This window comes from Pocillopora damicornis, chromosome 2, assembly GCF_964200805.1.
Source record: "Pocillopora damicornis chromosome 2, jaPocDami1.2, whole genome shotgun sequence".
NCBI classification, from domain to species: Eukaryota; Metazoa; Cnidaria; class Anthozoa; order Scleractinia; family Pocilloporidae; genus Pocillopora; species Pocillopora damicornis.
In genome coordinates, this window is record NC_142671.1 from 7,966,818 (window position 1) to 7,993,498 (window position 26,681).

A 26,681-nucleotide genomic window follows, 5' to 3' on the forward strand; every position below is an offset into this window, starting at 1 on the left:
AGTGAAGGGAAAATACTTGCCGACCTAAAAAAAAGTGCATGGAATGCAATGTTAAATTACCAAGCCGACAAGGATTAAGCCAATATCAGAGACACTGCTGGACGTTATTTAAATCAACAAACTCAACCTTCTCAAGACAGGAGGCCCTTTTAAACCAGAGATAAGTGATCACCACCTCATTTATGACATTTTAAAGCAATCTGCATCACAGCATAGACGAAAGACCATCACATTTAGAAACCCGAAAAACGTGGATACGGATCACCTTAATGAGGACCTGGCAAATGCTCCCTGGACTATTGGAGAAACATTCGATGCCATCAATATGACGCATTTGAAAGTGTACTGGACAAACATATGCCGCAAATGAAGATGAGTGTTAGACCGAAAGATGTACCATATATGGTGGAAGAATGGAAAATGAGAAAAAAATAACACGGGATATTTAACTGTGGAAGATTCTTTAATAAGAAGCCAATAAGTTTGAGTATAGCCGGTACGGAAATTAAAAAACCTATTTATTTCATATATCATTTTTGTGAAGTGTTTATTAATTTTGACTTGTTTATGTTATTTTTTTTACCCTCCGTTTATAACTAGTCCATAAACGAGTTTTGTTTGCATCTGTAATTGTGTCATTTAATAAAACTTTTTGCCGTCTAAAAGCTTTCCGTAATCTTTGCAATAATTCAACAGAAACAGAAAGTACAAAAAAGAATTAAAGAAAAAATGTCCCCATTTAAGTTTTACAACTGGTGTTAGGTTGATCGGTCGAATTCTCAAGGGATAAAGTGTCACGCATTTTAAAATTGGAGCCTAATGAAGTTAGAAATTGGATCAAGCGAGCCTCTTGTACAATATCAAAATCTCTTGCAATATTTAGCCTTTTCGATGAGTTGAAGCGTTGGCTGTAAAACGGCAAAAAAAATAGCCTTTAGTCGTAAAAAAAGTTAATCATGAAAATATTCTTTCAACCATTAAGAAATGAACTTTTAGTCGTAAAATGGCCGAAATATCTAACCGGTACTCTTTACAGTCATCCGCTCTATTGAAACCCTTTTTAATGCTTCTTTTCCTATAGCATACCCAGAATGCCATACGCAATGATATATTTGTCAATTAGTTGCAACCTCGTTCCAAGGGGGATTACCCAAAGAACGAGATTGAATCGGTTGCTAAGACGTAGAATTTGCACATATGCAAAACTGATGAAAACTCAGTTGAATACTTTTGTTTGTCTCTCAGTGATTACGTACTCATAAGTCTTCTGCTTTAAAATTTCAGTGTGGGTAGGTTCACTGGCGATTGGTCTAACCTTCTTCCTTGGCCCTCTGGGATCACTTTTGTGCCAAACCGTCGGATGTCGCTTCACCTCTTTTCTTGGTTGTATAGTTTGCGCCGTGAGCTTGCTAATAACTCCGTATTCTTCAGGTCTTGAGTGGATGTTTTTAACTTACGGCTGTGTGTTTGGCACAGGGTCAGCATTGATGCTTTCGTCATACTTTCTCATAACAGCAAAGAACTTTCGTAGATGGCAATCTCTCGCCGTAGGGATCGTTACAGTCGGGGGCAGCAGTGGACTTCTTATTATGGGCCCTTCACTACAGCTCCTGATTGACATATTTGGTTGGAGAGTAACTTACAGGATCATTAGTGTACCGTTCTTCCTAATGGCGATTGTTTCTGGAGTAGCTTTTATAGAACCTATTCAGGATGCTTTAGAGACTACCTCGCATAATCCTGTAGAGAAACAAAGTGACCCAGAGTTCCCTTCTTTGAGAGCAGAATGTCCAGAAATGGGCTTGATCCGTGGGGAGCGAATGGGAATGACTGGGAAAAGAAAACTTATAAAAATTACTGACGATAATTGTCCAACAGAAACCCAAGAAACTAATCAAGTGAGATCTTTCGAGGTGGCAGCCAATACTGAAGGCACTATGGTATCAAACTCGACTGGAAAATTGAACAAACTGTTAGACTTCTCCGTATTTAAAATTCCATCTTATACCTTGGCGGTTATAAGTCTTTGTTTAATGAACTTTGGACATTTCATCCCACAAATACATATGGTAAGTCAGTTCTCGCGATGAAACGTTTTACATTAGGCCAAGGGGCGTTTTGAGTCGCGAATGGGCTACACTACTACAGTATATTTAATCCCCGCACGGGAACAAGGAAATTCATTGTTTCCTTGGGAATTATAATTTTATAGCACGCATCCTCAGTAAATTGTTTGTCTTCTTCATACGCAGGTGAACTATTGCCTCGAACTCGGTATTTCTGCTGACTCGGCATCCTGGTTTTTCATACCTTTTGGTTTATCATCCTCCCTAGCTCGTTTTGTAACAGGGAGGATCTGTGACGTCATCTGGGTTAATACCATGTATATTTACCAGTTTGGGGCTTTACTCGACGGATTTGCTATCGTTGTGCTTCCAGTAGTGAGAAATTACGTCGGAATTCAAGTTTTTGCTGTAATTTATGGCATTGGCGATGGCATCTTTATAACGACAATGAACTCACTTCTCATGTTCAGCGTGGACGAAAAGCGCAGAGCGGCCGGGTTTGGTCTGGGAAATACTCTAATCTCATTGGTAATAGCGTCGGGATCTCCCTTTGCAGGTGAGCACATGTTAGGGTTACTTGCTGTCAACACTGGGTCTCTTTGATCATTTCTAATTTTTGCGATTGTCAAAATCAGTTAAGAAACTTACACTGTATCCGTCAGCCACTTTTAAAGAACAGGCGAATGTGATCGTGCATGTATGGGTAGTCCTGATAATATTAATTCAATCAACTAGGACCTTTTTTGTGACCCAGGCTTATCACTCTGTTAGATTGTTGAAGCGACACTCACTGGCATCAAATGTTTGTTTGTTTTTTAATAAGGACAAAACATTCCCTTCCAAGTTAAAACGGTTCACTGTGCAGTTGACATGCTTACGATTTTTCTTTCACCAGTTTGTTGGAAGACAATCAAGGCTGACTTCTAACATTTATTCAAGTTAAATTTTACACGAGTAGAATTTTTTCGGTGAATAGCCCCGTTTATCTTATTATTTCAGGATTCATTATTGATACAACTGGTTGCTACACCTGGGCGTTTTTCACGGCTGGTATTGTGACACATGTGGCTGGTCTAGTGCCGCTGACTCTGTTTTGCCTGAAGAATAAGAAGGATGATGACTTGAAAAAAGATAAAACACGGAAATTGCTTTGTGACTAACTTCATTCCGCAAAAGCAATTCATTTATTAGGACAAACCACAACAATGACAGAAACAACAAAAAAATTAAGCCACAATTGATGTATTCGGGTATCTCCTCTCTCGTTGAAACCAACGGTGGCGGCTTTTGGCACCTCGTAAGATTATTCTCGGGATGAAATGGAAGGGTATTTACTGTCCTGTGATAGGACAGAGAGATCAGTCTGAAGAATCCACGATAAAGAAAGGAGTTAAATTTATGTTCTCTTTATTCTTAGTTTAAGGATTAGTAAATTTGCTACTTTTGACAAATAAAACAAAATATTTTTGATACACTTGGTTGTTGTTGATGATTAAAGTTTGTGCTCTCATGTATTCAGTGGCTTTGGCTACGTTCCCATCCAATCGTTTTAGATTTATTTCTCAGTAAAAAAAGGAAAATAAAAAATGAAAAATGATGCAGCGTTTTAGTTCTATACACGACCTTGTACAAGGGAGGGTAGCTTTGAAAGATGTTCGCTCCTTACCTTTTTATCATGACGCAATTTTGTAAACGGAAATGGATTTCAGACTTTTTGTCCAAAATAATGTATGTTTTCGATAAGTGGGGGTGTAGAACTAAAACGAACATCTCTGAACGAATATTTCTTCAATTTACTATCACCAAACACTGATTTTCGACCTAAAGAGCACTGATTTTCGACCTACAGAATGTATGAAATGGCAAACATTATTAAAGTTCAACTGAAAACGAAAAAAAATTGGGTACGACTACTTCGTAACTTCATTCTTATCGGTGATAAAGTCTGGACGAACGATCGTTTCAACCCATCAAGCAGTTATTGGCACAGTGGTACGCAATTTTGCGTCATGCGTATGGTCGTCGTAATAGGGATCTCTGGCCTTTATACTCCTAAAAAAAATAGGATTCAACAAAATGGCAATCAAATACGTTTCTTAGTATGACGTGTCAAAACTAGAACAGAGCCATTAACACAAACTTCCTCTGGTCACATCTCTCTTTCTCTCATAAAAGTCTCGGCAGGGGAAATAAAGCGGGTTTTTAAGATAAAAGGAAGCAAACCCACTGTAAATAGTCGAGTAATGAGGCAAAAGCCATTAGAAGGTTATCTTGAGTGAAGACCTCCTTGCGCTGCGTAGCTACGAAGTACAAGTAACAGTAGGACTATAAAATAAAGTACTTTAAGAGGAAAATACCTAGAAACATAGGGCTTGTGCCAGCGGAGCTCAGCTGTAGTGTTAACATCAGGTCCCAGTGTATGGACGCTGGTTCCTTTGGTGAAGCCATTTGGTAGCTGAATCATCACGTTGCCGTCAGTTGTCCCCAAGCGGTCCTCACCCCGTGGATTCATGTCATAATGCCTGAGAGAAAGCGGTAAAAAAAATGGGTCCGAGGCTTAAAAAAGTGTCATGTCTAAAGATAAAATGAATGAAAGTTATACTCGACAATTTGTCAAATCCGTGCTAAGTATGAAGAATATATAGCTGAAGTGAAAGCAACTTAAACAGGGCGTGGCGAAGAGAGGGATGTGCCTTGGTGCATGTGTACCACAGACCTTTGGCAAAAATAGATTACATGTAATTCCATGCGATAAAATAATCTGACAAGTCCTTAGATCTCAGTTAAAAGCTTGTGATAAGGCCCCTTCATTGTAAACTTGGCCTAAACGTTTGCAAAAGAAGGACTTATCATCAGACGTGGAGTGAAATTTATGTATTTTACTTGCATTCAAGTTATAGGTTTACGTGTATTTGTTCTTTTATGAGAACCTTTTTTCTTTTCTCTTCTATTTTTCCTTATATTTTTTAACCTATGGGTTATACATGCATACATTCCTAAAATTCGTCACCCTCTCTCGTATACCCTTAACCCTTTAACTCCCATGAGTGACCAGGACAGAAATTCTCTCAATACAATACCAAGCAGACAAGTGATGAGAACTTATAGGGGCTTCTAAGTTGATCCGCTACTGAATCAGTTCTGCGAACTAAAATCATAAATGTGTGGTCGAGAGTAAGGACAAGCGTGGGAGTTAGAGGGTGAGACCTTAAGGTTGTAAAATCTTCCCATATACGCAAAAGTTGTCAGTTCACGTGAGTCAAATGTATACTTACTTGGCATTATAATGAGTTTCAAATCTCTTAAGAGAGTCTGTAGTCTCAGCTGTCTCAAAATACTGGTCATTATTTTCGCTGTATCCTGTCAGCTCCTGGGATAAGTAAATTAGTAAACATTCTCTATAATTTTTATCCATGTTGATTATTTTTCAGCATGGTTATCCTCTTGCAAATCAGTCTTTTTCGCATATTCAGTGTTACATTTAGAGCAAAGTAACGAGGAAGGAATTTTTTTCCCAGTGAACATATTTATTTGAACAAAATTCTCATTATGACATTTCATTCTGCAACAGAAACAAAATGGCCCAGTACTGTACCCAATATCCTGTACCCTGGATACCTGGTACCTAATATCCTCTTGTCTGGGTACCTGGTATCCAATATCCAGCTGTACCCCTGGTACCGAGTACCCAATATCCCATACCCTGGTACCCTGGGTACCTGCTACCTAATATCCTTGACTCCAGGTACCTTTGTACCCAAAATCTTATACCCTGGGTACCCAGTATCCAATATCCTGTACCCTGGGTGCCGGTACCCCAATATCCTCTACCCTGAGTGCCCAGTACCCAAAATCCTGTGTTCAGGGTACCTACTAACCAATATCCTGTACCCTAGGTACCTGCTACCCAATATCCTGTACTCTTGGTACCTGGTACCCAATATCCTGTACTCTGGGTAGTTACTACCCAATATCCTGTACCCTAGGTATCCAGTACCCAATATCCTGTACCCTAGGTACCAGGTACCCAATATCCTGTACCCTGAGTACCCCAGCACCCAATATCCTGTACCTTGGACCTAGTGCAGTACTGTAGTCATCCCGTATGTCCTTTTTACTTTAAAATTTCAAAATATCACCTGGACCAAAAATTATGAGTATCACAATTTTCCTTCAAAATGAAACTGGTGCCACACACATTCAAGTCTTTCAGTTTGAGAAAATAAGGGTCCATCCTGAGGTCATGTCAAGTTTAGGTATGGCTAGAGTTTACATGTAATTTAAACATACACAGTACTCTGTGTATACACTGGGATCCTAAATGAAAATTTGTCTGCTACAAAATAAAATTTGAAGGTTATCACCATCCACGCTGTTAAAATTCTCCCCCTTCTCTTTCAGTAAATTTTGAATTTTTTAACCAACCTTTGTTCCTGTGGATGTATTACCCAGTCTCTCTGCTTCTGTAGGATCATTTCTCTGTTTGCCTTTGAATGAAATCTTGGCAGTGCTATGGGAAAGAAGGAAAAGACAAAAAGTGGGTTTAGTTTTTGGAACCAATTGGAAAATCTCTTTTCAGTAAGCTTTACTAAATTTTTAAAAGTAACCCTGAGGTACTTATAAACTATAAGGCAACCATGTGTTTGCAACTGAATGTTGGCAAAACAGAATTTTCACTTCTTCAGGTGCCTCAATGATCCTTTTCCCTAATAGTATGTCTGATGTGACTACAAAGACAAAGTAGAAATTAATTTTACTCTCCCAGGGCAATTCTAAGCTTTGAAAAGAATTATGGCAAACACTTTTTTTTCCAAGATATATCATGTCAGCAGCCCATTTAGTGTTCATATGTAACATTTATTTAGTTGTCTTTTAGGTATACAATTTACCGTAGGTATACAATTTACCGTAGCTACAAAAAAAATTTTCAATTTCCATCCCTCCAATATCCTATTGGAGGGATGATTCTAAGTTTGGAATTGCAAGGGAAATTCTAAGTTTGGAACAACATGTATTCCATACTTTTTCTGTTTGAAAACAAACTCTCACAGCCCACTCACACCAGCAAAACATGTTTAGTAAACCGGGTTTGAATGAATAAAAGCCAGAAACAGGCCTGGAAAACTGAATTTTCTCGAGGACTCAAGGACTCAAGTAACCACTTGCATGTAGTTTCAATGTGCTACATTTGAAGACAAAAAAAAAGTTTAAGTAGCTTCTCTGAAGAAAAAAAGGTTAAACCGTGTTTGACAAAATACCTTTAAAACATGTTTTAGCTTTGAATATTGGTGCGAATGGGCTACAAGTAGGAAACCCTTTGAACTTTTTTTATTCGCGCCAAAGCGCGTAAACCAAATTTTAGTCCCCAATCTCCTCAGAAAGGAATAACATGGCGGACGCGGCCGAAAAATACGTCAGCTGTATATCTGCGATTTTTCTTTTTGTGCACAGACATTTCGATGATAAACCAAGAATATCCGAAGAAATTTTAAAATATTTGATACCTGGCGAAAGCATGAGGGTTAACCATGTTAGAATACTCAGCTGGATCCATCTTCTTCACTCGCTCTTGGACCCGAGGGTGAAGGTCGCCAAGCTTTGTGTAATCCTGAAAAGGAGGACGTAAAATGGATCAGTGAACAACTATTGTGAGTACACTGAGGTCATTTTAGTTTGAATACATGTATATGGATGTTAGTGACATGGCTTAACCCTTAAAGTGTCTAAAACCCTCTGATCTTGCTAATGGATGTGGACTTGATGTGAATTTTTGCTGTAAGATGGATTTTTTCATAAAAAAATACATTACAACCACCTCCAAAGGAGAAATTTGTTGAATAGAAATGGTCCGAGCTACCTCCTTCAGTTGTTTCAATAACATATGGTTTAAATGGGTGGTCAAAAGTAGGCCAGGGCGGCCGTACATGTAGGAAGGTTTGAAGACCAAGAGAGCCTTTCATCCCGACTACCCTGAGGAATTTGGAAGTGGCATTTTCCGAAATTTTGAGTTCTATTTCAATTCATATCGTGCCTCGAAGTTTGCGTATTTGATTCAATTTGAAGAGAATAACTTGTGTATTACTTAGGATGTATGAACATGACATTTGTGTACTTGGCGCGGCCAGCATTGTAAGTACCTGGCTGCTAGTGAAACCCCTGACCCTCATCAATTTATAAATCTTGACAAAACCCACTTTGCCTTATGTTGAATTATATCACGTGCAAGTGCTACAAGTTTCTAAAATTGAAAGGAGGTAGGGGGGAGATGGAATATAAAGTTCAAATTTGGGAGTGTTTTTCAAGAATTATGAAGAGAATTGCAGATTAACAATGTAAGTGACTAATATCCAACCCCCCCCCCCCCATGGTTTTCTGATAGTCACCCTTCCCCTTATGGGAATTCCATTTGATTGCTACTTTTTTCACTTATGAGAAAAATGTATTTATTCATTCATTGCCGTATGTATTGGTGAAAGAATTATGCAAAGACATTACCCAACCCAGAATGGCATTTATTTGTTTTCTGATTAATTTCTTACCTGTCCCACCTTTGAATAAAAAACTGGCCTTGCTTTTGTGCCATGAGTAAACCCAGTGCCTCGTTCTGATCCATTAGACAAAACTGGTAAACTCTCATTGCCCTGGACAGTTGTGTAATGAAAAGAACCATAATGTTATTTTGAAAGTACAATGTTTAAGGAAAAGTATAAGAAATAAAAATAGGTGATTAGTGGCTAGAATGACCAAACAAACTGTAATGAGCTTGGAAGAAATAATTGGGGGTCATTTGTGTTCACAAGTATTGTTTTTGTAGACTGAATTTTAATGTTTGCAACTTAAATGTGTGGAAAAAATATCCTAAATGGATTTTCATGTAAACTTATCACTCAGATCTAGTGAAGTGCATGAACTTTGCTAACTTGATGGCTGCATGTTGTATTTTAACAGTTTTAAATTGATTAGCATTATCTCAGGTGGCTATTAGAGAATGAAGTTAGTGTTTTCATCATGCACAAATGTGTTAAGTAATACATGAAAGTTAACTCACATGAAGATATTCAACTGGAAGAAAATCTTTCTTCATAATACTGAAGCCTGTTGGCCTGTGTGTCCATCGTGGCTGAAATAAATGTTAAACCAATTACCATGCTGAGCAATAAGATTTTATGATTTCAACCAAGGTTGGCACCGGGCAGCTAATTAAAATTACCCAAACACATCACTTTATTTCTGGTCCTGGGTCCACAGGTATTTTCCATTATTGAACCAGGTATTAAGCCAAATGATCAGGCACAACTATAATGTACAGTAGGTAAAGATAGTCAAGTCAAATTAGCAGGCTGTGCATAAGATCCTATTTTGTAAAGAAAGGAGAAAATAGAATAACTGTACACTAGTCACTTCAAACTGCAATAATTTTGACTAAAATCCTAAGGAAAGCAGTCTAGTTATTGATCTTTTCATCCTTAATGGAGTTTTATGGCCTCAACATTTATTGAAGTTCATTTTTTTAGATAATTACTATCAGACAATGGTCAAATATGCATTTTAACTATACAATGTAGTTATTATTAAATGAATGTTTTTTTTTTGGCAAATGGGACAATTAGTTTAGTCAATGGATCAAAGACAATTGTACAATAACATGTAGGTAATGTTGTCGTTTCTAGTACTATTAGAGATAGTATTTATATGAAATGCCTAACATCTCTTATTCCTTCATGAGCCTCCATTGGGTTGAAAGTGATTGGCTCGTCATTATAAGCATGTGTAAAGCCTGATCCTTCTTTGTATCCCACACTCTTGGTTGAAGTGTCCACTGAGGGGTAATCAAAGAAAAGAATCATTATTTTAAAGTTTAAAAAGAAAATCAATTGACATGCAGTGTATGCAGAAGAGGTTTATGATACATGCACAGTGTACATCTTAACAAGTCCTCCACAGGAAGTCACGCAGTTAAAACCAGCAAAAGAATTACATCAGGTGCTGAATTCTACTCGCATTACTAAAGAATTAATATAGCTCCAAGTGCAGTTTTGAAGAGACAATACCAAATCTCTTGCTGTGAGTACGTGAATACTCTTTGTGCCTTGAAAAAGTAATAGTTCATAATGAAACAGCCTGGTCTTCATGTAACCCTATATGAACTTTACATAATTATGCTAAGATGCTAGGAGTCTCTTAATAGAAAATAATGCTAAATTGTACCCTGTGGTAACTACATATCACATAAACATGATCATAATACAGACCAAATCATGAACACTGACTGGAAGGGAAAAGGTACATTGTACATGTAGGTGGAGGAGGAGAAGCAACAAAAGATACATTTTATACCAGTACATTGTAAATAAGTAGCAATAATGATGCAAAATGTCTCAACAAAAGTTTGTTGAAGATGCTAGCTTTGTGAAGATTTTAAGTAAGATTAAAACTTTGCTCCTAGAAGAAAGGTGGTACACACTTCTCTGACTGGGTTTTCCAAGGAAACTTGTATGGCTTTCAGTTGACATGTAGCTTGGTCCCTGAAGAAAAGAAATTGTTGAAGAGGTTAGGACAAGTTTACTATCTAATGTCAAAATATGATCTCAAAACCCTTTTTTTTTTTTTGTAAAATTTGCCAAGCTGTTCTTGTTATGTGTAGCAATGTAGGCCTAGTTGGTATACATTTTAATTATCAACTTACGTGGAAAGCATTTTCTCTGGAGATAGGATCCTTCTGTTTCAGAGTGTGCAGCAGGGGACGGTGAAATGGATAAACTGTTCCTTTTGCCCTGGTGTCAATATGTACATCACTCACCTATTGCATGAATTTATGAAAAATCAAAGGCCATTCTTAAAGATGTCTGTTAAAAGTAACCTTCATTGTTCAGTCATTTACAAGGAAAGAGTGTGTAGATCCAAGTTTTCATGCCTGAAGTCACTTTTCTATTTCCAAAATATTCATATCTGTCCATCCCATGTTACCTCTATGTAGGTTTTAACAGCAGTTTGTCATCAACTATTTATAAACTTCAACGTAGAAAGAAGAGCCAAAAGAGTGAAGTAACTGAGTTAGGAAATGTAGATAAGCGAGTAAAAGAAGAAGTGAGAACTGTTCATGTACCCTGTAACTAGCAGAAAAGGGTACAGGAAACAGCATCTCCTTCTCACCAAAGGGCCCCTTGGGTAGAGGGGAGGATGGGACAATGGGAACTGCCACTAAACCTGTGCTGTAATTATCAGCAAGACTGAATTGCAACACTAGCTGACCTGTCTTGATCTTGGAATAGTGACAGGAATATCCTTCACAAATCCACTTGTTGCTGTCATGTAGAGCCCTCTGGAAAAAGGATCAGAGCCACCTGATCCTTTGGAAGGCAAAAAATGTTTCTTGGTTATGGACGCATAGTTGTCTGTCAGAAGACGTCTGTCATGGAAAAAAATTATTAATCAATTCAAATAATGACAAATAGTGCAGTGATGTTGTATACATGTACATTTTGTAGCTGGATGGTCTCTGTGACATTATATGATAAGCTCCATTATGCATGCATTTTGATTGGTTCTCACTGATGTTCTATTGAATGACAGATGCATACTTCTAGATGAAATCACCATTAACCCTTTAACTCACAAGATCTGAGTGTTAATTCTTCCCTTTGGCTGCTACACATTTCCTTGCAAATAAGTTACAAGAATTTGGAGTTAGGTCAAGATAACAACTTCTACTTGATACATTTGAGTATTCTCATTACCTGTTTTCTGGATAGTGCATGGATATTGTAGGGAGAGGTTACTTGTTAATCACTTCCAGGAGTTAAAGGGTTAAACAACAATGCTATTTTATCAGATAAAAAACACATGTACATGTACAGTTCATTTTGCTGTGGGTCTGTACTGTAGTAGACCACAGAAAATTTCAAAATGTCACAACAAAATCAGTGGCACAATTGGCTGCACCATGTGTGCCTCTTTTTTTTATCTTAACTGTTACTCTCTGTTACTGAAGAGACACATGGGAACATGGAATTTATTTGTTAAATTGATTATTGAGCCTTTATGGACATGTACATATTTTTATTTTTTAAATTAATTCACCTTGAATCATACAGTGCAAACTTTCCTTTGTAAAGAAGGTTCTGTCTGCTAAGCTGGTCTAGTTCTTATTTCTATAATGGGCCTATTCATCTGAACCAAATATTACACAGTGGAATTGTTGGTTTGTTGAACTTTCATAAAACTTCATTTAGAAAGCTCTGGCTAGCTAATATAAATAAAATTCTGCATGTATCATGTTCAACTCACCCCATGGCTGGGTTATCAAGTTCATCAAGGCGCCGACTGTAATACACTCCTGGTCTAAAATTAGACTGATATCCAGTGCCTGAATGACGACCAGTCCGGGGAATGAAACCTTCTTTACCATAATGGGTTGAATATTCTGTACAGTAGAATTTCATGACCCCAACATCAGCACCCTTACTTTGTAAAATGTGGGCATTTCCTGGTCCATAAGGAAGACGTCCCATATTTCTGTGCTTCTGCCAATGAAGTTATCATTATACATGTAAATTCTAGTTTCTGATTGTCTGTATAGTATTTTTCATTCACTGTGAGTCATTCACCCTTTAACTTCCAAGATCTGATTGTTAATTCTCCCCTCTAGCTGCTACACATTTCCTTGTAAATTAGTTACAAACATTTGGTGTTAGATCAAGATAACAGCTTTAATTTGATGTGTTTGGGTATTCTCACAACCTGTTTGCTGGATAATTTGGATATTTTAGTTACATTTTAATCTCCTCTGGGTATGTAGACCTAAAATTCAAAATTGGAAAATTCAGTTTACATCTAGTTTCATTCCAACTCAAACCCAGATGTATAATCCCTTTGAGTTTAAAAAAATATGCGGTTTCACAATGACTTAACTTTAACTTTTTAGGGAATTTTCTAAAGTTTTCCTCTGCACAATTTCTAGTAAGAATCAATGACACTTGAACCGTCTTAAGATAAGAGTTATCATGTTCACCCGTTGATTTGCTTGTGTACTCGCATATGAATTTCAATTTTAAAAAATATGAACGACACTTTTTAAAAACATGTTTCGACAGTTCTTCTGTCATCTTCAGTTCTGAATAAAACAAAGCTTAATTTTTCTGTAAATGTAATTTATACCACTTTCGATATCACTGTGTTGGAGATCATCAAGGATATCCGTAATTGAAGGGTTTTTTTCTGAATTATATTTCTACACTGACAGCGCGAAGTGCACTAAATAAATATCGATTAACTCCACATGTACCGCGACTCGACTATCACATGTAGCTTATGTTGAGGGGATAATAATTTTGTGAGCATCGAAATCCACCTTTTACAGGACAAATCTTTTAATAATTCCTCAATATGTAAACCTTTCCAAGAGTTTCCAACTGAAAGGCGAAACCCAGAACTACCAATCTTATGTCCACGATTGAAGTAGTTCTTTGCAAGATTTGATGGGTAAATCGCGCAAATATTAAATTGAAGAGATTTATCTACCTACCGAAGATGTAGAAAACTTTCTTTTGCCTTGTATTTGTGAGAAAATTGGTAAATTGCTGTTCACTTGGCGAGTCAGATTCTCTCAGCCATTCCTTAGTACAACAACGCGGTTACCTTGGTAACGAATGAAAGCCGCTGGTCAAATGTATTCGCACACCTGGACTGGAGCAAGTGACAGAATCGTTGTGTGACGAAAGAATTTACATTGTAAACAAAACCATCGTCAATTCCCAGAAAGGAAAAACGAAAGGCAAAATACGCCAAGGCATGACCTGTTCCCGTGCAACACGCATTCTGCTATAAATAGAAATCTTTATGCGGGAATGATGATTGCGTTTTTTTAATTCTTGTTTACGATTAATTGTTTTACACCAAACTGCCCCGTCGAATTCCCACAGACAGTCTGCAAGAGCACGTGACTTGTCATGCAAAGTAAGATCTATTTAGCGAACTCAAATTTCGCGTTTGTGATTCAGTTCTAAGAAGGCGTTCTTGGAGGTGTCTCCTGCTCCTGCTCTTATCGATGATAGTGAAGCGAGGCTTGGAAGAAAGAGATGATATTTGACGCATTCGTCGCCACTATACTGAGTCTGTTGTTGTTTGTCAAGGGTCGATCGACTAAGCCTAGCTGTTGTCCAAAAGTGGATCCTGACGCATTTCGTAATGTTGTGAGTATTCTCATTTTTCAATTTGTTCCTTGAAGACTTTGAAGGTTGCTTTCTGTTTGGGATAACTGTAGCTCCTCAAAGGACACATATGGTCGCAGTTTTGGTGAAAAGGTAACGGCTCGGCCGATTGAACTGAAACAATTGTCGTAAGTTTGTTATACAAGTTTTTACTGCACTGAATGTGCTATTTGCTTCGACATCGTAGTTGGAATAACACTCAGTTACTGGAGGTCGATCGTTTCACTTTCACTGTGCCTCCACTACACCTTAAATTGAATAAGCTATTGAAGTGATCATCAACTGTAGTTGTTTGAAGTTGTCCGAGACACAGTAGATAAATTATGCAATGGATAACAAGCGTGCAATCTGCTACTTTCTCGCTAAGGACCTAGGCACGACTATAATAGAAAAGAAAAACAGAAAAAGTCAATTCGGTTAGTTCCAAACTCGTTCCCAGTCTTATTGTAGGAAGCATTACAGCAGATGATGACAGTGACGTCATTGTTGGACTGAAAAGTCCTTTTGCTTTGTTCCAAGTTTTCCATTGAACTAAGACATGCCAAACGCACCTTGCAAAGAGAAATACGAGGCTACCTTCAATCATGTAAACTTAGGAATCGTTTTAAACAAATACTTGTATGGTTTTTGTCTCCATGACATGCGCTCTTTAGTCTCGAGCCACATACGGAATTGAATTAAAAACAGCTGTATGGGTATCTGTATCTGAAAATTGGATGTTTTTCCGCCGGATCGTCTCTGTAATATTTAGTACCATTTTTGCTTCAGTGATCGGGCTGGTTCGCCTGCTGTATTCATGTTAGAAAATGTGATATGTTGCACTTGAACAACGCACTCGGAAAGAGATTTGGGAAAGACACGAACCATTTAGCACTTTGCTTGCTTTGACAAAACTTCATGGAAGAACATTGATAGAAATGTGTGGAAGCAATGAGGAGACGACATATATTTGTGTATTTTTGGATTTAAACGGTTGTTGAAATGGCTCTGAACACTGTCCGTATCTCTTCTCTCCTCCCTTCCTTTTATCATCTTAGAGTCAGCTTATTGTGAATCGTGGATATCCAGTTGAAGAATACTGTGTGGACACCATAGATAACTTCACACTCGGTGTTCAGCGTATCCCACATGGGCGAGCAGGTGGAACCAATGGCACTAAACCTGTAGTGTTTCTACAGCATGGGCTCTTGGCGGACTCGTCAAATTGGGTCCAAAATTATCCGGATAACAGCTTGGGGTACATCTTGGCCGACAGTGGGTTTGATGTTTGGCTCGGTAACATCCGGGGAAACAGATACTCGAGACGTAATAGTGTCTTAAAGCCGAGTCAAAAAAAATTCTGGGATTGGAGGTGAGTGTTCCGTGAAAAGAAGACTGATAATTTTTGACAGATTAAAGAAAATTGACAGTGCTAATGACCTTTCTGATTTTAAAACAGGAAAGAAGGTTCTATTTTCCCCTCGATAAATGACACGGGCCTACTGTTTTAATGAGAGATAAACCATTACCCTATTGACGGCACTTTAGGTACTACGATGATTCGGAAAGCCATATGAGACAGAAGGAAGTTAAGTCATTAACTCGTTAACTCCCTAGATCTGATTGTTAATTCTCTTCTCTAGCTGCGACACACTTCCTTGTAAATTAGTCACGAGAATTTGGTGTTAGATCAAGATAATGTACGGATATTATAGGGAGAAGTTGCGTGTCAATCACTTGTGGGAGTTAAAGGGTTAAAGTGTGTAGTTTCTTGTGGCATACATTGATATGATGGTTTTCACTATTGTCGTCCTCCTGACAGTGGTATGTGTTTGGTTGCAGCTTTCAAGAAATGGCTCAATATGACATCCCAGCCATGCTTGAGCACGCTCTAAATGTCAGCGGCCAAGACCAGCTATTTTACATCGGCCACTCGCAAGGAACTCTGGTCGGTTTCACGAGTTTCTCATCCAATCCCGGGCTTGCAAAGAAAGTCAAACTGTTCATGGCCTTGGCGCCCATTTACCAATTGGACCACACTGCCGCAATACTGAGGGACTTGGCTTTCACTCTTGACCCAATTGAGGTATGAATTAAGTGTAAAAAAATTATATTTGGTTTATGTGATGCACTTCTGATGCGGATCGCGACGTATGAACTTTTTATTGTTAATTTTTCTCTAGGGGTGGGGTGGACTGCTTAATCGTTACCTTATGAAGCGTTATTTTTTGGCCGTTTTCCAGCAGCTGTGATTGCCACATGTTGATGACGTGTCCCCTGAGCGGTCTGTTGTCGAGTGTCTTTGTGGATGTTTTGTGTCTTAATCGTGGGCATCCATGCCGAATAATTTTGACCAGGATTGACAGAAGCTCCTATTTTTTTTTCTGTCAGGAACTTCTTCGTCCCCTGGGCGAAATCGAGTTCTTGCCTGGTCGACTGCTTCAGAAGCTTATAGATATCGGTTTTTGTGGCGGCAAGTGGTCAGAACAGGCTTGTTATGATCTTGGAGAGTACATTTTTGGCTTTGATGACAGTAACAACAATATGGTAAGTAAAATTATGTTTAATGAAAAACTGGTGTTTAATGAAAAACTGGTGCTGGCATATAAATGGTTATAATGGACTGTGCTGTGTATTCTCTGTTTTCCTTTCACCAGAGTCGGGTTCCGGTCTACCTTTCAAACTGGCCAGCGGGTACTTCCCTGAAGAATATCATCCACCTCGGCCAGGTATGTAAAGGCAATACGATTGGTGTTTGAAAAGTCGGTCGAACTGTGTATAAAACTTGTTTATTGACGTATAGTTTACTGGGGGTATTTAACCGCTGATGCAAATGTAGAAATTCGAAAGGTGACTTCTCAAGCATGTCAAGCGTTTGTTTAGGCGCTTCAATTCTGATTTTAGTACTGATGAGGTTTTCAATGCAAGGGTCTCTGTCGGCGAAATCGCAAGCTCCATAAAGGGAAAAATACTTAAATTGAAAGGATAGACTGCGTAAGGTTAGCATGAATAAAAAGTGAACTACTCTGATTATGAAGCTGTCATTATTTATCCTTTGGGTAGGGGGCTGGAGGATTTTGGTTGTGTCACGATAAGTTACATGATCCCCCCATAAGGCTCAGTAAAATTCTCATGATCCCCCTTCATTGGCAGTCAATTCGCAGTTATTTTTCTGTAGTCCCCACTCGATACACTGTTAGCGACGACTTATCCCACCTCCGCCCCCCCCCCGCCCCCCTGCCCCCCTTCCTCCCTTGATAAACCATGATCGACCATCCTTAAAAATCCCTCCCACCCTCCCAGGAGCCAACTGATAACTGGTCCCTTACCAGTAAGTAATAGAATGTACAAGAGGGGCTACCTGGTGACTTCAAAATTTAGCTTTGTCCCAGGTTTCTCAATATGTTTTAACTGTTATTCCCAATTGCAGCTTATATTATCGGGAAGATGTCAGAAGTTTAACTATGGCAGGAAAGGAAATCAAAAACATTACCATCAGGTAGTTTAATTGACTCTGTGTCGTTTAGTATCAATAATTTGTGTCCGGTATAATAGAAAACTTGAGTTGAGCTGCAGAATAAACTTTTATATTGTTGGTTTCTTTTTGTACAAATAGACCAAAAAATATCATAACAAATTCGGAAATGTTCAACCTGAAAAACAAGGAATTATTTGCTTGCTTTGGTCAAAACAACAAAGACAATAGTTTTTAATGTCGATTTAGTTTCGTAAAACCAAAATCAAAATAATTACAACGGCTAATCAAAAGGAAGGAAAAAATCCTTTAAGAGCCAACGAGAATTCAAAGTAGAAACAACTAACTAAAGCGCAGGAAAACGCGGGTGACCAAGTCGTTATTGGTTTTAGTTTGGAATCTGATTTGTTAAGAGAGTGTCGCGTGTTTTGTCGACCAAACACTGAACGAAGTAAACCAAAACCAAAGCAGTACAGGATTTCTTTCGTCACTCAATTGAAAATTGTTATAATTTTAATACTAGGCCTCAGTCAAATGACAAATTTTCGCGAGTATTTTGTTTGGTTTTTTTCTTCCTAGGACTCACCACCAGTGTATGATGTTAGTAAGATGATAACACCCACAGCATTTTTCTACGCCGGCCAGGATTCACTGTCTAACGCGACTGACGTGGAAGCTCTTATACCCAAAATTAGCAATCTTGTACTCACTCAGTTCTTACCTAGATGGAATCACGTTGATTTTGTGTTTGGAGAGGATGCTGCCAAAGTTTTATACAGCAAACTTGTCAAAATTTTGCATGATCTCTCGTGAGTGGAGAAGCAATGGCATCGTGGAAGTCAGCACTGGGCCTGTTAACGTGAAAAATAAAGTCCAAATTGATGTTGGATCACTGTGCAATCCAGGGAAAAGATGTTTTATAATTTCAGAAGAGGAAATTCATTTTAGTGCGGATTTATTGAAAATGTAAGAATTATTTAAAATATTATTTGGTGTTACCAAGGACTACCGAAAAAAGACAAATCGGAAGCATATGATTCGATGAACGATTATTTTTCTTGAAGCTAACGTGCTTGTTTTTAATCATCGCGTTCATGGACTATGGCTCATTTTCTAGCGTCAGTTTATCACAATACTAATCTCCCCAAAGATGTCCAAATTGCTCAAATTTTATATCTGATTAAAGCAATAAACTGATCGCAAAAGGCCTATCAAATTTACTGCTTCGTCTGACTGTTACACGAGAGGGGTCGAAAGGGGACGAAAATTCTAATCATATGTTTTTTAAAACGTAGTATTTTTCATTTATTACTTTGTCACAGCACCTGCTATCTCGAACCGATCGAACCAGCATTACGTTCTTCGTTTCTGTTTCCCTTGACAACCGAGCTTAGCCAAGTAAGCTCGTCCGCACTGGTCGTGAACCAGGAATAGACTTGAACTTACAACATCTGACTTGTCCCCAGTTGTCTCCTAACTTTTAATACCAAGCCGCGGGGTCACGAGAGACTAGCACTTCAAAGCGGACGATGGAAAATTTTTCCCCCCTCTCATCCTCTCCCGCGCACCTGTCACGCGCTTCACTCGTTAATAATTTTCCCCAAAACGTATAAGGAGACAGTGTATGAGTCAGATAACAGCGGAAAAATAAATATTTAAGTAAGAATGACAAGAAGCACGAGCCCACTACTTAACAATAATGGGCTCCTGCAAGAAGAGGATATCATGAACCGAGAAACCTCATTCGAAGAGATTGAATGATCTTTTGTTGAAATAATTAATGTTGAAATCACCATACGAAGACAGTTATGGTCTTTATATGCTTCTACGTCTCTTGTTTGTTTGTTTCTCCTTTTGATATGTTTCCTTAAAGGCGGTCTTTTTTTCAATTAATGCGTTAGTTTCTTGTTATTTGTATCACCTGTTCAGCAATTACTCAGGCATCGTACCCCAAACTCGGTAGATTACCCAAGAACTTAGAGTTACGTCATGAGTTTCGTTGCAGTCTACTAACACCCTCTTTGTACACTGGTTAAGAGCAGAGTTTGTCACATTATCATACTATCAGTGACCATTAGTCACGTTTCTGGAGAGGTGACCACAGCAAGCTCAAGCTTTACCTTTTCTGGTGTCTTAAAATGACTTTCTTTCTTTGACTTCCTATCCTAAGACATCCTAATTGTACATTGCAGCCCGGCTAATAAGTGGTATTTGCTTCGTTATTATACATCGGCACGTGACCTGCTCATCTAATGAGTTCCCAGACAGATTTTTTTTTCTTGTCCTGGAATGAATAAAGTTCTAAGGCTGACGAATATGTTAAAAAATTGCTATTAAAAATAAACAGAATTCAGAGAGCTCAGAGGAACTATATAATTTAGCATTGGATCTTTCATCTGAATGTTTTTATTTCAAAACGCCCCGACCCTTTCCGGCTTAGAAAGCAGATCGATTTTCGCATGTTTTCCTTTCGTGCGGTTTCCCTAAGCACGCGTCTTTGAAACTCGACTCCCCTCAGCAGGGGTGGTTAAAGGTCTTGTGACTTGTGTTACTTATACGCTCTCCCTGAACCTTCTCTTCACAGACAACCTGGATCGAAATCTGTCAAGACTGAAAGGCAGCGTCGTTCTTGAAGAGGTTTGGAAGTTTTTCCTGCTTCGTAAAATTGCAAACTTTTCCTGAGTCCTCTCTCCTTTTAACCAGTATAATTACGAAAAACTCACTGACTACAATTTATTTACAGATTTCGTCCTCAGAGTTCATCATTCGTGTGGCTTTTGTCCTGTAATAATCACAATTTGTCAACGATGGCCGTGCGTATCATGACAATCTTTATCCTTCTAATCTCAGTGCTTTTCCCATTGCTGATATGTGCGCCTTTAGAGACTCAAGAAAATGATGTGGAAGACTCAGATCTTTACAGAACTGCGGTAGGAGGTTTTTTGCTATGTCACCATTGACTATTTCATGGTTATATGACGCAATCAAAATTTAAGGAACCAAAAATTTTAATGGTATGAACGCGATCTTGAACTTTTCCGAGTACCGTCACTATTTTCATTCAATGTATGTTCATTTTATTCCTAGTGAGATATGTTCATTGATGATAAGAGACTTTTACTAGATTGAAAAGAATTTTGAGCAAACGGAAATTAATTGTAAGCCTATTAACGAAACAGTGTTTGTTCTTCTCCCGTTCTTCTTTAGTTAATCTTCGCTTGTAACCTATATCTAATTCTGGAATATTGTCTAAGAAAAAGGTTCTCTCTCTCCTCAATGAACCTATCATAAAGTTATATCTGCGAATTTCATTCGCTTGAATACGTGTGTAAACCGGAATGATTGCCTCTAAAGAAAGGGATTTCCTACTCTAGGTGTTCGGCAACTGATGTTAATCTACGGATCGACTTAGCTTGCATACAATTGCGTTTGTTTAAAAAGACGTACCTATTTTTGTTGGCTTATGCTCGACTGCTATGCTGAACGCACTCGCCCTTTCTATCCACAACATTTATCAGGTCAGCCTCTAAAACGCCTTGTTCATTCCCTTTTCCCATCCCCCAGCGCCATCCAATAAACTTTCTTGCTGAATGGGCTTCGTGCCAATACTCTTCTATGGGAAAAGGTTTTCTCTTGATGACAGCTTTCGAAGCATATGTCATTTCGCAGTTGTGAGTATCGTTTGGCTGAAGGGGAAAAGCCATTGCTCCCTGTTAACAGGGTTCATAAGCCTTTTTTTTTTTTTTTTTTTTTCGATGGAATAATTGGTGCTAATTCCGTACACGAATAGATAATCTTAAAGATTGGTTGAATAGATCTCTGATCCGTGAAGAGTACAGGAGACTCCCTCGCTCACATGCATACACTTGTTTGTCAGTAATTCGAAAGCTGACACCGTATTAGTTTGCACACAGGTAACCCTCTGTATTGTATGTTTACATAACGCAATGGGCAAAATATAAGGTTTTAAATGGAAATTAGTTTTGAATGAAGACAATCTAACATCGCCTCAATGGTTTTTCCTTTGTAAGGTGCGGATTTTCTGGGATGATTTAGGGCCATTTGGTTTGCTTTCAGTTCATGTGCTGTAACCTCTATACAATCCATTCCGATTTGGTTTATTTCACATACGCACTCTTCATTGTAAGCGGAACCATCGGAAAATTTCCTGTGATGCGTTAACAGCAATTGCACTTCGACATGAACTTCACTGTTATGTCAGAGTGATTTCCAAACAGGCTCTCCATTAAGAAGCCTGGAATTTTTCTTTTCAACAGGACGTTATTGAAGCGTTGAAAAACATCGTACGTGTAAGAGCACGGCGTCGATTTTCTCCAAATAAATCAAAAGGTCGAAATTTGTTTTTTTAGTGACCAAAGTTTATTTTCTATGCACGTGCGTGGTGTGTCTTTACATCAATTCCAGAGTCCACCCTCCTCAAATCTCAGCCAATGAACGCGCGCGGTGTTTCACAATTATTACCACAGAGACCTTGTTATAACATTATTGCGCTTCACTATTATAAATACAAACTGTTATCGATGTTTGCGTTTTAGGTTATTCTTGGTTCTAATTCGTATAGATAGGCGAACAATGTACCGAATAATAAATGCAAATATAGCTCCGTTGTAAATTTACAGTGCAGACGCATCGATGAGGCTAGATTAATTTGAAGCGGCGAGGAAATCACCCTACCTACCTTGCTCTTCATGCAAATGTGTAAAACATCTCACATCGATGTCACATTGGATACCTCTTTTTCTTTGGAAAGGTAGAGATTAGGCCTTCATTATATGCGCTGCGACTCGAACGTTTTCTTCGCCCGTGAGGAAGGTTGATCGAAGGGAATTAGCGAGAGGTCAGTAAGGGGTCTGGCATTATTAGTGTTAGAGCCCTTGCAGATCTTTTCCTCAAGGCCTAAAGCTTTCTCGCGGTGAAGAAACGCTCGTGCCGTAGAGCATAGAATGTGCGCCCATAGTCGTAGGGAACAACATTGACATTAGGTCCAACTTGGGTCCAAATTCAAGTTTCGTAGACATTTTATCAGGCTAAGAATGCGTTTTCATACCATAGGCCACTGGTGCAGCAGCATAACACTCAGATTTATGGTTCAGGCAGCATGTTGCTGAGAGGTTTCAAAACGTATCGAAGACGATGCCTTTGTGCGCCCGAAATAGCGATTGAATAAAAGCTACCAATTCACGCTTATCATTCACAAGTCCGAAATGTTTTATTGAATAAATTTTTAGCGACATTTATGGAAGTTTAAGTTACTTTTTTCCTTAGAACGAGCTGATCATGGACAGAGGTTACCCGGTGGAAAATCATTTTGTTACAACTCAAGATGGTTTCATTCTAAACATGCAACGGATTCCGCATGGATGGAATAAGACTCAGAGTCCATCTCCCAAACCAGTTGTCTTTCTTCAACATGGACTGACAATGGATAGCACCAACTGGATACTAAACGGACGCTCAGAGAGTCTGGCCTACATCCTTGCAGACAGGGGCTTTGACGTATGGCTTGGAAACATCCGGGGTAACAGATATTCACAGAAGCATATAAAACTAGATCCGAGTGACGAGGAATTCTGGGATTGGAGGTAATATGGTCTGGAGCCCTACATTGCTGATTTTCCTAAATGACTGAGAAATAAATACACATCAATAGCATGCGTGCTTTATTTTCAGAGAAATTCACAGTCATTTGATGAAGGGATCCTGAGATACCTTAACTCTGTTTTCTCGGTTTTTTTTTCTTTTGTCATCTTTGTTCTTTCTTGTGACTGGTTTTGGAATAGTGTTCGTTAAAATGTACTCTGAATTCCCTTCATTCTATAGCTGGCAAGAGATGGCTAAATACGACCTCCCTGCCATGATAAACCGTGCGCTAAATGTGAGTGGGCAGGCTCAGCTGTTTTATGTGGGTCATTCCCAAGGAACTCTGATTGGCTTCACAGGCTTCTCGAGTAATCCCCAGTTGGCGAGTAAAGTGAAGATGTTCTTCGCCCTGGCTCCAGTCTATACTGTTGGTTACGTCTCTGAGATTATTCGCACAGCTGCTTACGCCTTGTATCCAGTTCTGGTAAGTTGTGTAAATACTAATCACAGACTGCCCCTCCCCCCACTGTGCAAGCCACACTTGCTAATGCCATAAAACCAGGAGCCCATTACTTAAAAAGGGGCTCCTGCATAAAACCCATAATGTGGTTCAATTGCGGAACGACATCAATGAACCTCCAGCTCTGAACCTGAGCGCTTCGATACAGAATTCCAACCCTAACCAATAGACCTGCCGCGTCTCCTGTCTGTCACTGTAGTACAAGGTACGCCTCGCAAAACGCTTAAATTCAAGTAAAGGCTATGAAGTGCTTGAGGGCATTGACATCTCATCAAAAAAGCTTCTAAGGGCTCCAATTCCTTTAGCAACGGGCAACGTATTACTTGGATCGTTTTCCCTTCCCTGAATCTACTCTTAACCAATGTACAGCCTCTTCTGCTTTAAATAGCCAGAGTAGCACTACACCGTCTTGAGTCGCTTACTTTCGTTAACAGCACGTATACCAGAGCTATCACAGTGGGAAGATGTTGACGAATAACCTGGTCCATATGTTGACCGAGAAGTCGGTGTGCGGCGGAGAATTTTCAGAAAAGATTTGTTATGACGTGGGAGAGGAGCTGTTTGGATTTGACAGTGCCAACATAAACATGGTATGAAGCTACTTATGGTGTCGAGTTCGTGAGAGGGGAATTCTGAAGTGTTTTGATTTTTTTTATTTATTACTGGGTGATAAGAGGAGTCTTGTGCTTGCTTTTCAGTCCAGAGTGCCTGTTATTTTGTCTCATTGGGGATCAGGAACGTCTTTTAAGAACTTCATTCACTTTGGTCAGGTACGCTCAGCTTTTGCCTCGCAGCTCTCCATCGTCAGTGATGTTTCCGCCAAAATCTAACTAATAATTGATGATCTCAGTTCTTTTTGCTAATTTGTTGTTAATATTAGCGACGCCTTTCACGCAATCCTGGTCGCTCTAAACCTTGAACCCCAAGGAATGATAGCATCAAATTTCTCCTCACAATATCACCCCTGAATCACACATTAAGGTCACGAGAATAATAGAAATAATCACCAACTAAAGATATTATCGATTCTTTAACAAATTCTCCTCGTCAGAGCCTTAGGAAATGCCATGAGAACAGTATGAAGAATATGCATACTGATGTTAGGGTGTAAAAGATTCAGAATTTATTTTCCTCCCGCGTTTCGTGCTTCAAAGGGTCTCCAGTCGAACCTGTGGAATAGAAATTACCTGAAAGATTATTCTTAGTTTTATTTGAGTGGTCCAGCTCTTAGTGACCTTTCAATAAATTTAAAGGACAATGAAAACAAGGCCCTTAGCACTGAGTAAAATGTGGCCGTGACCGCTTAATAGAGGTGAAAATTACAGTGAATAAGAGGAAACACATTCGGGACTTTGGCAACCAACCGCTTGATGCAGAGTGACTGCTTAATATACGGTGACGCTTCATACACTTCGACTGTGCGCCGTAATATTCACAATGTGCTGCAGACACTGTTTCAAACGGTGACTCTTGGTGTTACTAAATAGCTAACTCGACGGAAATAATGTAGCTTTTATTATAAAATAGTAAAAACTGTTTCCAAATTACTATTTAGATCTTTGTTTATAACAGCTGCTATGGCCGATGTGGATAGTTGTTTCCTATTTATGGAAATACCGTTGTCTATGTTTTATTTCAGATGGTGTTGTCAAAGAAATGTGCCAAGTATGATTATGGATTCTTCTCCAATTATAGAACTTACGGCCAGGTATTTATCACCACTGTTTCAGTAACTCATGAGAGGCTCGTTTTGAGGCATTGTCAGTTGTAATCGTATGCATAGGTCCCCCAGACCGTCAGTTAGTTGGCAAGCCGGCCTACCCAAGCATTCATGGAGGGGGGGGGGGGGGGCACAAATGGGTTAGGGGGAGAGAAAGATCAGCCAGGAAGCCCATGCGCCTAGGATATTGTTCATTCTATTAAGAGTTATGGTTGGAAATCAGTGAATTAGTCAATCCGTCAGAAAACCACCACTTCATACTTTCTATCTAGGTAGCAAATCGGTCAATGAGTCGGTTGACCGGCTCGGTAGTCACCTGCAGTCAGGCACTCGTTCGTTACCACCTGTTCCTTACTCAATTTTATGCTATTTGTCTTTTAAATCAGCTTGAAGCTCCAGAGTACCATGTAGAAGACATGAAGACTCCAACCGCTCTCTTCTCGGGTTCAAATGACAAACTTGCCAGCCCGACAGATGTACGACTTCTAAAAGACCGGATAACTAACTTGAAATACTTCAAAGAGATTCAAGGCTGGAATCATGCTGACTTTTTATTTGGAAATAATGCACCTGAGCTTCTTTACTCGAAGCTTATTAATATGATGGAAACTGACTTGACCCTGGGAACCGAGTTAGCTGAGTTTGAACTGTTTGATGAAAATTGAGCTGGTTGAACTGAAATTTAGTTAAGAATTGATGACTTTATTTTTGCTTTGCGCAACAAATAGAATTTTTAAGGGGTATACTTGCTATGGGTGTTTTCAAAATTGATTTTGTATTTATTAAATATTCAGCTTTTTTTTCCTTTGAGTTTTTATTAAATGGTGTCTGCGCTTGAAATCTGAAGCTCGCATCATCTTTGATAGTTTAAATATTTTTTTTTTCTGTCTCTCTACCTATTTTCATCTTTGTGTTTAATTGTCCAATTTTTCGGTTGTCAGGAAATTATAGCTTTTCTTCGCTAGTGATTGCTTCAATCAAGAGTTAAATAAAAATGTTTATTACGAAATCATATACAGTTGCTTTGGCAAATTAGCGCTGCTGTCATTTTCATGTTGGCGCCATACTAACAATCAAAACTCTCTGCAAGCAGATCTCTGTCGATGAGAGC

The 26,681-nt window shown here is 38.8% G+C and overlaps 4 protein-coding genes across 11 annotated transcripts in view; 3 read left to right on the forward strand and 1 right to left on the reverse strand.

Annotated features, from left to right (window-relative positions):
* LOC113685149 (monocarboxylate transporter 10) overlaps positions 1-3,540 on the forward strand; it is a 6,150-nt gene extending 2,610 nt beyond the window's left edge. The window contains exons 2-4 of the mRNA XM_027202629.2: positions 1,285-2,069; positions 2,253-2,622; positions 3,066-3,540. Of these exons, the coding sequence (XP_027058430.2) occupies positions 1,285-2,069; positions 2,253-2,622; positions 3,066-3,226 (1,316 nt within the window). The 3' untranslated portion in view covers positions 3,227-3,540. The remainder of the gene's footprint in view (positions 1-1,284; positions 2,070-2,252; positions 2,623-3,065) is intronic.
* Positions 3,457-21,312, reverse strand: LOC113685151 (stabilizer of axonemal microtubules 4). Of its 7 annotated transcripts, none has more exons than XM_089195841.1 (14): positions 21,177-21,312; positions 18,451-18,580; positions 12,354-12,589; positions 11,319-11,475; positions 10,753-10,866; positions 10,531-10,591; positions 9,773-9,885; positions 9,115-9,186; positions 8,606-8,707; positions 7,571-7,674; positions 6,492-6,576; positions 5,342-5,436; positions 4,424-4,588; positions 3,457-4,118 (listed from the first exon to the last, which is right to left on the reverse strand). In XM_089195841.1, exons 3-14 carry the CDS (start codon positions 12,575-12,577, stop codon positions 4,037-4,039), a joined length of 1,374 nt encoding a protein of 457 aa, XP_089051967.1. In that variant the 5' UTR covers positions 12,578-12,589; positions 18,451-18,580; positions 21,177-21,312; the 3' UTR covers positions 3,457-4,036. The 7 variants fall into 7 exon arrangements, with proteins under 7 accessions (XP_089051967.1, XP_089051969.1, XP_089051966.1 ...); XM_089195843.1 differs by lacking the exon at positions 21,177-21,312 and adding an exon at positions 19,850-20,013 and having other exon boundaries at positions 8,615-8,707; XM_089195840.1 differs by lacking the exon at positions 21,177-21,312 and adding an exon at positions 19,850-20,013.
* Positions 14,123-18,934, forward strand: LOC113685152 (lipase member K). The gene is made up of 7 exons (XM_027202634.2): positions 14,123-14,257; positions 15,313-15,626; positions 16,097-16,340; positions 16,646-16,801; positions 16,912-16,983; positions 17,685-17,753; positions 18,309-18,934. The coding sequence occupies exons 1-7, from the start codon at positions 14,144-14,146 to the stop codon at positions 18,540-18,542; spliced, it is 1,203 nt and encodes a 400-aa protein (XP_027058435.2). The 5' UTR covers positions 14,123-14,143; the 3' UTR covers positions 18,543-18,934.
* On the forward strand, positions 20,310-26,579 carry LOC113685153 (lysosomal acid lipase/cholesteryl ester hydrolase). Of its 2 annotated transcripts, XM_089195845.1 has the most exons (9): positions 20,310-20,366; positions 20,473-20,659; positions 21,520-21,643; positions 23,016-23,332; positions 23,571-23,814; positions 24,285-24,440; positions 24,549-24,620; positions 25,490-25,558; positions 25,957-26,579. In XM_089195845.1, exons 4-9 carry the CDS (start codon positions 23,028-23,030, stop codon positions 26,233-26,235), a joined length of 1,125 nt encoding a protein of 374 aa, XP_089051971.1. In that variant the 5' UTR covers positions 20,310-20,366; positions 20,473-20,659; positions 21,520-21,643; positions 23,016-23,027; the 3' UTR covers positions 26,236-26,579. The 2 variants fall into 2 exon arrangements, with proteins under 2 accessions (XP_089051971.1, XP_089051970.1); XM_089195844.1 differs by lacking the exon at positions 21,520-21,643.
* Positions 26,580-26,681: the final 102 nt, after the last annotated feature.